The following is a 14,500-nucleotide window of genomic DNA, read 5'->3' as shown; positions in this document are numbered from 1 at the left end:
ATGTTTGAGAGAAATGGTAATATTGTGTATCTGGAATGAATTTTAGATCTTTGAGTCCATCTCATGACAAATGGGAGCAAAAACAAAAGTGTTGCGTTTATATTTTTGTTGAGTGTATATACAGTATATACCTGTTCTTCATCGAACACTTCATAATCAGCGTAAATGCTCTGAATTTCATTCACAGCATCATCTGTCTGGTCTTCTGTGAAAGGACTATTATCGTAGTACAGGCCCATATTGATAAGAGCTATACCGCGATATTCCTGATGCACAAGGTCAAAATGGTAACTACAGAAAAAAAAAGAAGAAGAAGCAGAGTCTCAGTTTACAGCTGTTGTGAATACAGCACACTATAAATGAATGACTTGGTGTTGTATGGGATGCATAGTTCTGTGTTTACTTACTAATGTCCTTCCTCCAGATACATCCACTCAGATGTTTGGGAAGCCAATGGACTGTAGGTAAAATATGGTTTGGAAGCGACCTTAACCTGAAGGTTGTGATCAAACGCGGAAATAAAAATGCATACAATAAATTATCTTTGGTTATTTGAGTGTTAGGTATAAACAGCCTGATACACAGAAGTGGATCAGTCTAGAGGTCGTTTGTACCTTATCTTCGGGATTGCTGATGTTGCTGAGGTAGAGCTCACATTTGTCGTCACACTCGATGAAGAAGCTGTAGTTGCCGCTGAACTTGGGGGCGAGGAAGCCGCTAATTCGCGAGGTGAAATAATCCCAACTATTATCAAACTCAGCGGGGAATTCCTTGAGCCATCTGCTCTGGTATCCGGGTGTTTGCTCGTTGTACGTGAAGATCTCATCCAGGGACGAGGGCTTTGAGTTGTTCCACGTTTCGAACTTTAAGCCTCTTCCACCTTTCGGATTAAAATGAAAGTTAAAGCTGTTGTATAACAAGGACTAATAGAAGAGTTATGATAGTGTTGGCGTTGAACTCTCAGGCTTGTTTTCAGCTCTTCTTGAGAACGTTTCTCACATATGCACTCTTGAAAGTATTTTGCTCATTTCAGGAGGATTCAGGATTTCTATCCTCTCAAATTAAAAGACATATTCTGTCTTTCTTTTTTTCACTTTGATGCACATATCATTATCTCCGTATCTGCCTTAGTGATCAGCTTCAGGTGAGGTCGTCTGTGTGCTTTTTGTCAATCAGATAATATTTAACCACGTCACAGAACGCCGCACTTCAAAGTCCCTGAGTCCTGACAAGTGACGGGATGAATCTGTCACCTTTTGTTGTCAAGTAAGAAGGATGCTTTAAATTCTTGCTGTGATCAAGATGCAAATTGATGAGAACTCGTCGTACAGATACCGACACGGCACCACATGAAGCACCAGGACGGATCAGGATATGCTGTGGTTGCAGCGGACAAAAGGAGAGAAAAAGAAGAGGCGTTTTCCATTCTCACCCGGGAACACTGTCATATTGTTGTTCATCTCATGCATGGCCGTTCTGCACGTTATTCTGTCATCGGACACACTCTGGATGTCACACGGCAGGCCTGAGGATAAAAAACACGTCTTAGCTCACAATGATAACCTTTCACTGATTCAGAAACACAAAGGGGAACAGGTAACCACAAGGTGACAATTTACTCATCATGTCATCTCCGAGACTTGTAAATCCAGCTGACAGGAAGAGGCGTTTCTAAATGACTCAATTTGAATTTTTTAGGGTTATTTGTTTAGTCAAATGTCGACTCTGCCGAAAAAACAATCACATGGTTGTTTCCAGGTAATTTCCTGATATTAAAATATTTAATGTGAAAGCTTCAGCTTGTCTTCTTCAAATGCAAAGTGACGATGAGTCAGCGTACGCACTGCCTGATCTGTTAGAAAAGGAGAGACAACATGTTGTACTATTGTTCTCAAATGGACGGATCTGTACTATTGATTCTGAGTTTCAAAGTAGACTGTTTCCCTAAACGTGGTTCCTCGTTTGCACAGTCAGCTTCTTCTTTTAAAGCCATTAAAGAATCTCTCGACCAATCTGAATCTTTGCACAAACTTCCACTTTCTACCACAAAGTCAAAAACATGTTTTTCAGGAGCATTAAAAATACATCTCAACAACTATTTACCACTCACTGAAACTTGTTTTAATATCTGTATATTGTCCTGTGTTTTTCTTCTCTCACACTAAGTGTGTGTGTGTGTGTGTGTGTGTGTGTGTGTGTGTTCATTACTGGTTCATCTGTATTTTACTTTTGACATCATCGACCATCAACACAACAGATGGAAATAAATTGGCTTAATCTGGTACAAAGCATCTTTTTTCTTCTGAAACCGATGTGCACCGACCCCCATTCAAATCAACAAATAAATTTGCCTGTAACAAGCTGTTACTATGGAGACAAGGCGGTTGCTAAGGATGCAGCTCGGATCACAGACTCTGGAGGATTAACTGTCATCATAGCAACACACAGAAAGAAGTTCGGAGGAGAGAAAAGACAACAACAAAAAACAAACATATATATGGGAGTGTTTAAATTAGAGAACGGAAACATTTTTGTCAGCAGACTGTGACAGCGAGGAGACAGATGAAATCATCGAGATGCTGCGCTGAATCATGCAGCGTAAAAACTTGTCTAACTCCACCAACAACAAGTGGAAACATTTGTCTTCATGTGTCATCAGTGAAACGTTCAGAGGACACACACGTCTGCACGTTTGATTTGACTCTGATAAGCCGTGATAACGAGTGCCATCCTGTTTAGCTTATCTGAAGAGGACAGAGCGTTTGCTGTTCAGCCTCCGCCGCTGTGCTGCGAGCTTCCTCAGTCAGTCTGTCTCTCCTCCTACTGTAAATCACAAATCTATCAAAAGGCATTCATGTAAATCTGTCCTGCTGCTGTATGTTTGAATGACTTCATACTCAAAGAGCAGGTGTCCTTGAAAGTTTTTCAATAAAAGATGACAGACGTGGAAGCAGATGCTACAGGATGTGGATGCCTTTAGCTCGACTGTTTGAACTACTGATACTCTCAGATTTAACTCATAGATGGTTTTTATCTTTTAAATTGCAAATTGAGTTTTTGTAAATTGTTCTTTGTCTCCGTCTGTAACTTTGTGTTTGTGCTGCTGCCTTGAAAAACAATTTCTAAATCTCAATGGGACAAACAAAAACATTCCTGTAGCGGTCCATCTTGACTTCCTGTTCGTCTGCTCCTTCATTGTTGTGTATTGTATATCGCCGGTCTTGCACGAAGACTAGCGTGAGTCCTGTCTTAGAAGTGACAGTCTAAGATAACGTCTTTTAGGATTTAGTGTTCTCTAAATAAAAGTAAAGTCTGAAGCTGAAGTCGACTTCACTGTTAATGTGGCCGTGACTCAAAGTCTCAAACACGTGAAGCGACCTGTGGACTTCTTTTCATGGTCTGCTGGTTTCCTCGAAGCGTTCAGAGGATTCTTTTCTCTTCCCCACATGACAACTCTTCACATTTCTTTTGTGCGTTGGGTCTTAAAGTTACACACATTCTTCAGCTTAAAAAAAAAAAAAAGAGGAAGGATTAACACCTTTGCGTGACTCGAGGCCCCCGAACAATGAGTTCTGTTTTGTTTTGAAGTTGAACAGTTAGCCTGGGAACAAGACAAATGATCAACACAGACACCTGGATCTTAGCTGACTCAGACTTCAGTCAGTTTTGTAGCAGCTATAGAAACCATGCACTGGATATACGAAGTGCACCGAGCCACAAGGACGAGTGGCTTGTGGACATTTGAATCAGATATTATTTAAAAATAACCTAAATCAGTCATCGACTGGACACCCCGCCCCCAAAAAAACTGGACACCCCGCCCCCTAAAAAACTGGACACCCCGCCCCCTAAAAAACTGGACACCCCACCCCCTAAAAAACTGGACACCCCGCCCCCTAAAAAACTGGACACCCCACCCCCTAAAAAACTTTGCACCCAGCCCCCTAAAAAACTGGAAACCCCGCCCCCTAAAAAACTGGACACCCCGCCCCCTAAAAAACTGGACACCCCACCCCCTAAAAAACTGGACACCCCGCCCCCTAAAAAACTTTGCACCCAGCCCTCTAAAAAACTTTGCACCCAGCCCCCAATAGATGATTAAACGATAAACGTCAGAATAAAATCACAAGGCTGAAACACTGTGAAGGAGAAATGACATTTCCCCCTCTGACGTGAACTTCTTCACATCGGGCTTGACAGCTGTCAGCTTTACCAGCTTTAAAGCCTGGCACAAATATAGCTGATGACCCCTGATGACCTTTGGGGTTTTTCTGTAAGTTGGTCTGCGTAGGTCAGGATAGAAACATCGTCTACGCCAGGTGGCGTTTTCTTTGCTTACCTCCAACAAGGACCCGTGCTGGCGCGTCGGTTTCATCGAAGAAGTGGCCGTGCACGGTCAACAGCGTCCCTCCCATGGTGCTCCCATTTTTGGGGGAGACTCCGGTCACCTCTGAGAGAACACGTGAGCACATTTCACCGTTGTAAGGACGAGTATAGAAAACAGGAACACGTGATGAAAGCTGCCACACGTGAACAGTCTGTGTCCGACGTACCTGCGTAGCTCTGGAACATGGCGAGTCTGTTCGATCCCCAGAGAATCATCTGATTCTGTTTAATCAGAGACCTCAAAGTGGAAAGAGATGGTTTCACGTTATTACATGTGAAAAAACATTTATTGAATAAAGGTGAGATGTTTCAACGATGATTTACCTTCCCATGGTGAGAATGTAAGTCAAGTTTTGATGCCCTGTTGGAAAGAAAACACATTTATCAGAAGACAGCTCTCACTCTTTTTATGTTTATCCAGAGAGAGAGAGAGAGAGAGAGAGAGAGAGAGAGAGAGAGAGAGAGAGAGAGAGAGGGAGAGAGAGAGAGAGAGAGAGAGAGAGAGGGAGAGAGAGAGAGAGAGGGAGAGAGAGAGAGAGAGGGAGAGAGAGATTAGTGCTGTCGAGACCAAGACCATGAATATCAAAGAAACATCTTCACTTTGTGTGCAGTGACTCACTCAGACCGCAACACCAGGAAGGTCACAGTCGTAACCAGGAGGAAATAATCAAACTACTGTATGAATTGAAGTTATTTGTTCTTTGTTGCGTGTGTGTTTGATGGAGGCTGGAAGGGCTTCTTCGTTTTTTTTGTTCTTTTGTTTTGTCCTGCTTTTACAGAGAGGTGCAGTGAATCGGTTGTGTTTTTGTTCGTCTGTTGGGTGTAACTGTAATTAAAAATAAAGAAAGGGGGAGAGGAGCTTTTTCTTTCTAATCGTTGAAGAAAAAGAACGTTTCAGTGTCGGTCTTGACCTGAGATCGAGAAAGAAATGTCTCCAAGATGAGACCTTTAAAAGAGGTCATGGGACAGACAACACTAAGACAGAATAAGACAAGAGAGAGAGAGAGAGAGAGAGAAAGAGAGAGAGAGAGAGAGAGAGAGAGAGAGAGAGAGAGAGAGAGGCAGGCTTACCTACGTACGTCCCGGTCACTTTGCAGCTCATCTCTCCCCACAGCGAAGTCTCAGTACGCAGTTGCAGGTGATATCTTGATAAGGTGCGTGTAAACAAATGTTAAAAAGCTGCACCAAACACCCGCACATTTTCACATTTTGAAAGTTGAAAAACCACAAGTTGTTCACTTACAGATCATCTGAGTTTGGTTTTAACAGGTCGCATGGTTGTCCTCCCATGTAGACTCTGCAATCCACAAAGATTTATCACGACAGGTGAAAGTTTGAAAGGAGAGAGAGAGAGACTTCATCACCAGGTAAGACAAACGTCTTTTTTACTTCAAGCTTGTCGGGAGACAGGAAGTGCCACAGAAACATCATCATGAATGCTTTTTGTACCTCAGGAATCTCTCGTCCCGGCCGTTTGAGCTCAGCCTGGTGTTGCTTCCAAACACGTCGGTGAAGGTCAGGCCTGACACAGACACCAGGGTGCCTGCACAGATTTCAACATGAGGTTCAGAGAGAGCTGCAGATAGCGACAGAGGAACCGCCGCGTGCTATCGGAGGAATGAACAGTACCTGGTTGACCGCTCTTTGGAGTCATGACGTCGATGGAAGGTGTGGTGTACCAGACGACCTGAGAGGTGAGAATGGAGTCTGTTAGCAACCGATCCAAACTTGACTGTGGGATTCAATCCCTCGGCAGCATACTTACAGTGTAGCGGCACCAGTAGGAGTAGGGATTACTGTAGCAAAGTTTGTTGTCAGGAATGGGAATGCCATTCACAGTGACACGGACAAAATATCTGCCATACGGTAAGGGTCTGAAATGAGACGTTTGAAAAGCAAATTAAGGACACTGAATCGTGTTTTTTTTGTCTTTGCCCCTCTGGTGTTTAAGCTACCTGGTGTAACACATGATCTGGTCTCTGTGCGTCGAGTCTCTCTCCACATCGCAGAGGACCGACAATTTGTCAGACACCAACGTCACTCTGTTGCCCGACTCTTCGTTCGGATTCAACTGGACCTGATTTGCCACGGCAAAATCTGCAAAATAATTAAATTTTTAAGAAAAGACAAACTTTTACAACAATACATCCAAAGATGTTCCTCGATGGATCAGTTAGACAGCAAACAGGAATCATGCTGGTGAAGAAGTCCAGTTCCTTACCGGATCCATGAATCGTGATTTTGGTCGCTCCCATAGCACTTCCATGATGTGGAGTTATGTAGTCAACACGCTGAGCGCCTGAAACACATTTTTAAAAAAAACTGTTTAACTAACTTACAGGAGAAACGTGATCAGCTCTGAAAAAAAATGGGGGTAAAATATGTGCATGTATAAAAAATCTGCCACGCTGGATCGATAATATCGGTATTTCAGAAATCGGAAAGAAAAAGTAACACTGCGTCTTTGCAAAGGCTGGTGGTGTTAAAAAATATGACTAATTACTACATTGAAAACAGTAAAATGTAGAATTAAAACAAATGTTTTGCAGTTTTTAAAGACGTCGACTTACTGCAGCAGCAGACAGCGAGGAGCAGAACCACCAGCTTCAGCGGCGTCTCCATCCTGGAGGTTTCCCAGATTTCCCTGCTGCCTCGCCTGCAGTCGGATGGGATCACCGGTCTGGATGGTGGGAAACTGTAAAAAAAAAAAAATCTTACACAGAGAGTGCCGTTGTAAAAATGTGGTCCTTAAAAAAGATTTTTTTTAAAGTCAACAATAGAAAGTGAAATGCTTCAAAAGGATGCTGATAAACAGGACGATGCAGAGGAAACTGCAATTAGCAGCATAATTACATTAAAAAGGATGAAGTGATAAAATGCATCATTAAGACAAGTCTGCTGTGTGTGATTCTTCAGTGAAAGCTCACCTGTTGGAAACGCTGTTCTCCTGTTGAATTTCTCAGGTGTCAGAGAGAGAGAGAGAGGGAGGGAGGGAGGGGAGACTCTGCCTGTGTGAAGTTCGCTCAGTGTCTTTATAACTCTGCTCGCAGTCCCACCTCTCACCTGTTGGTGGGGGGAGGGGACAACCTGACCCGGTATCCATGCGATTATTCACCAACATACCGTCCAAATCTGTTGCTGCCATCGAAACAAACAACTTGACACCATGAGTGACTCCTTCGTGGGAGGGAATCGGGTTGTGATGGACGTGGAGAGGAAGTTATGAAACGGTCCCAGGCTCAGAGGAGATTAGGGAGTGTCTGTCACTGACACATGAAGAGAAAGACTTCAAACAGGATTCCTGTTTTTATATCTTACAGACTTTTAATGCGTGCAGGATTTGAGTCAGGTGGATTTTTAGGGATGAAAAGATTAGTCGTGATAAATCATTTCAAAAAGGTTCTGAAAAATGAATCTCAATGAGGTGGAGAGCGTCAGCAGCTGCAGAAGCAAGATTTAGAAATAGTCGTTGAAATCAGAGGTGTGGAAGCATTTTGGCTTTAAGACAGAAAATGAAAAAAACAAAAACAAACGGTCTGCAAATATTTCAAGAAACGGAGAAGTGCACAAAAAGCAGAAGCATCGTGATGCAGCGTTTAATCGACAGCACGATGAGAAGCTCCGATCACCTTCCCTCGATGAGAGAATAACAAGATTAAAAAACACACTGACAGGCGGAGTAGCAGTACCACGTATTAGTTAATCATATCGTGAGTTTAGTGAATCGTCACATCCCTAGAGATCACACAAAATGATCAAAGCTGACTAAATTAAATTTACTTCAATGGCAGAACAAATAATCAGTCTCATTTATTAAATAAATCGTCAGAGAATCACGTCGTGAGTTCAGTGAATCCATGACAATAAATGATCTTAAATGTTCTTCAAAGGAAGAACAGTTTGTGTTCTTCACACTGAATTTGGTTCAGAGCTTTCTTGGAATATAATGATGCATTTTATCTTAAGAAAAAGAATGGAAATTAAAGATGGTGGTCAGCAAAGGAACTTTTATTTGGGGCCGCAAGTACAGAGGACATCGTCCTCCACATGGACGGTCTGGGTTAGAATCCGTCCTGTCACTCCATCCCGTCTTTCCTCGCTCTCTCTCTCACTCTCAAATTAAAGGCTTTAAAAGAGCAAAAATAAACCTTAAAAACTGATTCATATCACGTCGTTGTTTCCTCTGATGTTGACCCAAAGATGCACGAACAAATAATTGAGCCATCTCTTTATTTCATGGCTCTCCTTTGCACGTTTATCCTTGAATGTAGACGTGTGTGAGACAGTTTAAGAACAGCTTGAACGAATCTTAAATATCTTTCCTATAAGCAGGAACACAAACTGAAAAAAAAGAAAAAAAAAACAACACACACACAATGCGGCGCCAACATGAACGTTTTTCTTGGCCGGCGTCTCTTCTCTGAACAATATGTTGAAACCTAACACGGCAGACGAAGTTGTCACCTGTGATTCATCGATGTTTAGATTGAGTCGTCTATGCCGCTGTTTAATGCCACTCAAAGACAAATGAAGGTCACCTCCTGAAAGTCTGAACACATATTTAAAAGGAGGTGAGCTCATTCTTAAAATAAAAGGACATTTATGTGTTTAAGTGTGATAAGTTCAAACTGCTGGTTACAAAAGAGTCTCAATTAAATACCCATCCTTCAGTATGAGCTGTAAAAGAGAACCGGCCACTCAAGTAGAAGATTGACAATTTCTATAGTCATGTTTAATGCCTGTCATCGGGTCTAATTCAGCTGACGTGATTTATGGTATGTGTTCCATCGGTGCCATTGTTTCCCTGGCAGACTTTCCCCATCAGCAGCACGCAGCAACTTCAAGAATGGAGGAGGACTTCTTAAAACTCTGCACGCAAAGACACGACAGAATCTATACAGAGAAAACACACATGAATGTGTCACAGTTTTTATCTGTCGTTCAACAAAAACCAAATCGTCCACTGACGCCTCTTTCTGACCTGCGAAAGCAAAAGGGGACCATCAACAGCAAGACCGTAAAACTTCTAATAAAAGCACCAGCCTCAACTTCACATGAGCCTGTTCACTGATGTTCCTCACTGTTTTCATGAAAACATCTGAACAATAAAGACAGAAGAAGAGAAGGAACGGAAAAACATCAAACACCTGATGTTTCATAAAACATATTAAATCAGAGAAGGTAAAGAGTAATCAATCAATCAATCAATCTTTATTTGTATAGCGTCAATTCATGATGACCCTGTTTAACCCACAGGAAACAAACCTGTGACGCCGTCATCAGAAACGTCTGTCAGCACTGTCAGCGGGTTCGATTCTCACAGACTGATTTCACACACGCACGGCGCCAGAGCCGAGGTCAACGTGTCTCGCGATGAGACGAACGAGCATCACGAAGGAGGAGACGGTTATTTCTTCAGAGCGCGCGCTGCACGCGCTGCACGCGCTGCACGACGTCTGAGGCGGAAAAGAAAAGCTAGTTTAAGTTCATAAAAAAAAAAACTGAAGGAGCCGTGCTGACTGGGATTGTTTTTAACCATAAAAGATTTACTTTTTTAAAAACGTCTGTAGGTGACCCTGCAAAACAATAACTCAAACAATCTTTTTATGTTCTAAATCTATCCCCTCGTCGCAGCTTTGTCGAGAGTTTTAATAGTAGGAACTTCCGGTTTGAAGTTGAAGTCATATTATTTTGAGCTTTTTAAGAAATACAGGCAAAAACAAAAAAATTAAGAGACAGATTAATTTTTCACTCTGAATTAAATTACACCCAGACAGTTCATGACTCCAGCGTGGCCTCTTTTCTGGCCTACGTTGTAAATAAAAAAAAACTCTGAGCTCCATAGTTGTGGTTTTCTCAGACAGACAGACAGACAGGAGCCAAACCCACATGGACTTTACAAGCTTCTCCAAACAAAACAGACGAGAACAATTACACTGTCGACACTGTCGAATGTGCCAACAATGTCAAATTGGATAAACGCACAATGCTACTGTTGAGATGTCACAATTTATTAGCTGACATTAATGTGACAACGAAACATGCGTTTAACTTTTAACCTCTCCCAAGTCACACGGGGAGAAAGGGTGCCAGACGCCCTGTGTACAGACCGCGGGTTCGAATCCAACCTCGACCCTTCGCTGCACATCGAACCCTACCAATCTCTCGTCTTAACATCTCCTGTCGCTCATCAGCGTTCCTGTCTCATAAATCCAAATGAATAAATAAATTAATTAAATTGCACATTACAGTCAGGACAAATTTCCCTTCGCTCAACAGTTTGGATATTCTTGTAAACGACGTGAGGCGTTTAAACCCGGGGAACATATCTGTACATGGGGCACGCACACTAACCACGAGGCTACAGGTGGTACCCAGAATGCTTTGTGTTCTGTATTATCTGACTTAATGTAACTGAGAGAAGTTGGCATACATACTGAACAACTACACTTGTTTCTATCGGTGTTGTCTTTGTTTCTTTTTGGAGAAATATGACCATGCAGTGTTTCTTCATTACATAACAGTTGTTTTGAGTTATTCGTGGAATCTTTCCTGCCATAATACCTGTGTGTGTGTGTGTGTGTGTGTAAATGTTACTGTACGTATGGAAACAAGCTCATAACTTCACACACATCAAGGCATTCTCGAACACGCGCCTGTGGGCAGGAGACGATGCTTCTTGTTCTTTCTTTGGAAACATTTCTGAGAAAATCGGCAGTGACGCGTAACCTTTGTGTTGTGAAGATTACCGTAGTTTTTTTTTTTTTCATTCTGTCTTTTAAGTCGTTCCATAAAAGGAAAGACAGGAATGAAGAAGATGACAAGAAAATTACCTGTCCGTATAGAAGAGAAAGAAATGTTTCGAAAGTTTCTCACGTTTGATCATCTAACAGGCAAAAACATCTCTCAGAGAAGAAATCTCATGATTTTCATCTAATCTTGAAGAAAGTCTGATCACATTTAATAAGAGGTGGAAGAAGTGAAGCCTTGTCAGCGACGTCTCTGTGTGCTCGTGAGGCAGGAAGGGCACAGTGTTACTAACTGTAGTTTCGATGATGGTGGAAAAATGGATGATGAATGTAAGTAATAAGTAATCAATGAAATAAGTATCAATGCTGTAAGACATCATCTTTTTTACAAATTATTTCTTTTCCTCTTTCCATTCTATTTTTTTTAATTTGCTCAAAGTTTGGCAGAACAAAGAATCCAAGACGAATTTCACCAAATTTTCAATGAGCTACTTGTTTAGTTTGTATGCTGGAGAAAATGTAAAAAATGAAAAATAATACTTGCAAGAAAAATATTAAGAAAAATGCAAAAAAAAAAGTGCCAAACAAACAAAGAGAAAGAGATCTAAATAACTCCAGTCTGGGCGGCTTGCAGCTTTGCACTCCAACTATCTAAGAGGCCCTGCAGCCTCCTGTTATAAGAGCTGGCACCTACCAAAAAGGGGCTGGAAATCAATTCACTCACCTGAGAGTAAACTGATTAGTATTACCTGTTATACAAACAACACATAATGTCTGCAATAAGGTTAAACACACGTCATAAACAGCCTTTTAAATATCAGTTATAATCTCAACAACCTAAATCTGTGCCTGAACAGTCTCAATAAAAATGTTGTAAGTGTGCTTGGAAGATTAGTTATCGACAGATATACAACGCTCAACATTTGGTCTACAGATTTCTGCAGTTTGCAGACTCACACACAGGTTTTCACACTGCCCACACACACACAACTAAACGTCTAAAAATAGCACCGTCAGCGCAAGAACGTCAAGTTGTCTACAGTCACGTTTTTCTCACTCTGAGAGTTGGAAAATAAACACCAGATATGTCGCCCAGCAGGTGCAGACAGATGTAAGATAAGATAAGTGTGTAACCATCAGTCACTACACTGATGTCAGTGTTTCTAGACCTGTGAAAAACAAGAAACAAATTCCAAACTGCAGTAAATGTTTTTTTTTTTGTAACTCTGACACCCAGTGTTTGAAATTAATATAGTAGTCCAAATTCAAAGAGTCGTTTCCGATCGATCCCTGATGGTTTGCCTGGTAAACTGAGGGGCGTCTAAAACAGCTCACTTCTCAAACCCAGAACTATTTAAAAAAAACAAAAGACCTTAAAGGACAAACTGCAAAACTGCAGCAGCATGAACTCAAGCCTGGCATGTGTTTGATCCAAGATATGGATTTTGTCTTTCAGAAAGAAAAAAAGATATTTGGTACTAAAGTACAATACAGTGAGTATTATCGCTATAATTAAGTGCAACTTTCAAAATATTTCACATTTCTGTGTTTGTGCTTAGCAAACAACACGTACCTCAGAAGTAGGAAAAAGAAGAAGTCCTTGACATTTGTGTTATCGGTCGTCTCTCATTTTAGCACCACTCACCCATCATGCTCGCTGCAACGCAGAAATGAAGGCGTAAGAAAGTTTGTCTGATGTTTTTTTGGTTTTTCACATGGGGAGTTTTTGAAAGGTGAAACAGCTCTATGAACGTTTCAAAGAAAAAAAAAAAATCGTGACACCCAAAAGACCAAAATAGGCACGACTTTATTTATTTATTTTCCAAAACTGCAGCGTTACAAACTCAAATCAACATGAAAGTACAATACAAAATGAATAAAAGAATTACACTTCAGCATTGCTCACAATGAGAACAAACACCAGTTTAGGATTACGGTTGTTGATCTACAATGAGTAAAAAAAAAAAAAGTCTATAGACGGTGAATCGTCTCGTTCATAAAGTAGCGTGTTGAGCTAGAAAAGCTCGGATTCTCTGCAGGAGCTCTTTCTTCACGCTGTCGGGTACGAGTGCTGCAACAAAGACAAAAACAAAACACATGTTGATACACAGAAACAAACAATGCACTCTTTATCATATTCATTATGACCACACTGACTGAGACCAGAGCGAGAGATTTAGGAATCGAGACCGAGTCAAGACCACCTCATCATGTGAGAAGAAGAAAAAACCCCACCTATCAAATGTACAATTTGAGTGATATAGTGCAATGTGCTGAAAAACTTTAAGTGGATAAAAAAGCCTGGTGTCATCCATCCTTCAGTGTTGACTTAAGTCCCGATGCGTTTGACATCAGGACTTCAAATCTTCGTCTGTGCTGAGTTTGCATGTACAATGTCCGTACCTCTGCCTTTGGGTGTGACTTCTGTGACCAGATCCTCCACTGTGACATGCTCCAGACCCTTTTCTTTGATCACATCTGAAAAAAAAAAAAGAAGAAGAGAAAACTTAGAAATCCCAGATACACACAGATCAGTAACATCCCACACCCTAACAGCGTGCAGTCAGAACACCAGAAAAGCCCCATATGACCTCAAATGCATTCACCATGTTTCCCTCCAACATGGTGCAAGCCCTTGTAGGAGCTCTTGCTCTGATTGGAGGATGTGAGACAGGTCAGATAGATGTTATGTTATGAGTTGACTCCCAGTTGCATCTCAATGTGTCAATCTCAGCATCCCCTTTAGGGACACTAAATCTACCCATCGATGTGCACACAGGGATGATCATACAGGTGCTTTACCTTTGCAGTGTGCTTTCAGCTGATCCTTCCATCCACACTCCACCAGCTTCGCCCTCAGCAGCTCTTTCAACCTGCAGACACACATTTAGTTCACATCATTTTAAAACAACATTTTAGAGTAAAGTAGAGTTTGCATTTTAAAAACAATGGCCATGCATGGGGGGGGAAAGAAAAAAGCGTGCTCACCGCTCCCGTTCCCCCATCTCGATCAGCTTCTGGTTTATTGCAGCTCTCATCTGAGAGTCTTTGCTCATGATCTTTAATTCAGCTCACACACATGCACGCGCACGCACACGCACATACGCGCACGCAGACACACAAACACACACACGCAAACACACGAAGACGATGTTACCGTTTATCGAGAGGGATCAGCTGGACACTCACACAAGACCTGTTCCGGCGAGATTTTTGAATCAGCTGAAAGGTTCCGCTTTGACGTCGGTTTATTTATTTGTCATAAAAAAAAAACGTGATTGAAAAAAAAAGATTTACGTTTATTTAACTTCCTTAGAGTTATCATGGTGAAGTACACCAAACTTTTTAGAATAAAAAAAAAAAAA

The 14,500-nt window shown here is 41.6% G+C and overlaps 2 protein-coding genes across 2 annotated transcripts in view; both read right to left on the bottom strand.

Moving 5' to 3' along the window:
- pkhd1l1.1 (PKHD1 like 1, tandem duplicate 1) overlaps positions 1-7,357 on the bottom strand; it is a 37,649-nt gene extending 30,292 nt beyond the window's left edge. The window contains exons 1-15 of the mRNA XM_079368634.1: positions 6,957-7,357; positions 6,608-6,685; positions 6,342-6,483; positions 6,152-6,260; positions 6,016-6,073; positions 5,836-5,929; positions 5,630-5,683; positions 5,458-5,531; positions 4,711-4,747; positions 4,554-4,624; positions 4,340-4,450; positions 1,433-1,525; positions 615-880; positions 408-493; positions 132-291 (exon numbers count right to left, since the gene is read on the bottom strand). Coding sequence (XP_079224760.1) covers positions 132-291; positions 408-493; positions 615-880; positions 1,433-1,525; positions 4,340-4,450; positions 4,554-4,624; positions 4,711-4,747; positions 5,458-5,531; positions 5,630-5,683; positions 5,836-5,929; positions 6,016-6,073; positions 6,152-6,260; positions 6,342-6,483; positions 6,608-6,685; positions 6,957-7,008 — 1,485 coding nt within the window. The 5' untranslated portion in view covers positions 7,009-7,357. The remainder of the gene's footprint in view (positions 1-131; positions 292-407; positions 494-614; positions 881-1,432; positions 1,526-4,339; positions 4,451-4,553; positions 4,625-4,710; positions 4,748-5,457; positions 5,532-5,629; positions 5,684-5,835; positions 5,930-6,015; positions 6,074-6,151; positions 6,261-6,341; positions 6,484-6,607; positions 6,686-6,956) is intronic.
- Positions 7,358-12,923: 5,566 nt separating this feature from the next.
- Positions 12,924-14,487, bottom strand: LOC306839218 (transcription and mRNA export factor ENY2-2-like). The gene is made up of 4 exons (XM_079367777.1): positions 14,124-14,487; positions 13,938-14,008; positions 13,539-13,613; positions 12,924-13,206 (listed from the first exon to the last, which is right to left on the bottom strand). The coding sequence occupies exons 1-4, from the start codon at positions 14,189-14,191 to the stop codon at positions 13,130-13,132; spliced, it is 291 nt and encodes a 96-aa protein (XP_079223903.1). The 5' UTR covers positions 14,192-14,487; the 3' UTR covers positions 12,924-13,129.
- Positions 14,488-14,500: the final 13 nt, after the last annotated feature.

This window comes from Symphodus melops, assembly GCF_947650265.1.
Source record: "Symphodus melops genome assembly, chromosome: 18".
Lineage (NCBI taxonomy): Eukaryota > Metazoa > Chordata > Actinopteri > Labriformes > Labridae > Symphodus > Symphodus melops.
Note: the sequence above shows the minus strand (reverse complement) of the source record. Positions and strands in the feature narration are given on the sequence as shown.

Bases quoted from the DNA above. Each gene is read 5' to 3' on its own strand.
- LOC306839218 (XM_079367777.1), bottom strand. From the start codon at position 14,191: ATGAGCAAAGACTCTCAGATGAGAGCTGCAATAAACCAGAAGCTGATC. The intron at 14,009-14,123 runs GTGAGCACGCTT...GTGTGTCTGCAG, and splicing joins GAGATGGGGGAACGGGAGCG to GTTGAAAGAGCTGCTGAGGG. The intron at 13,207-13,538 runs GTACGGACATTG...TCTTTGTTGCAG, and splicing joins AGTCACACCCAAAGGCAGAG to CACTCGTACCCGACAGCGTG.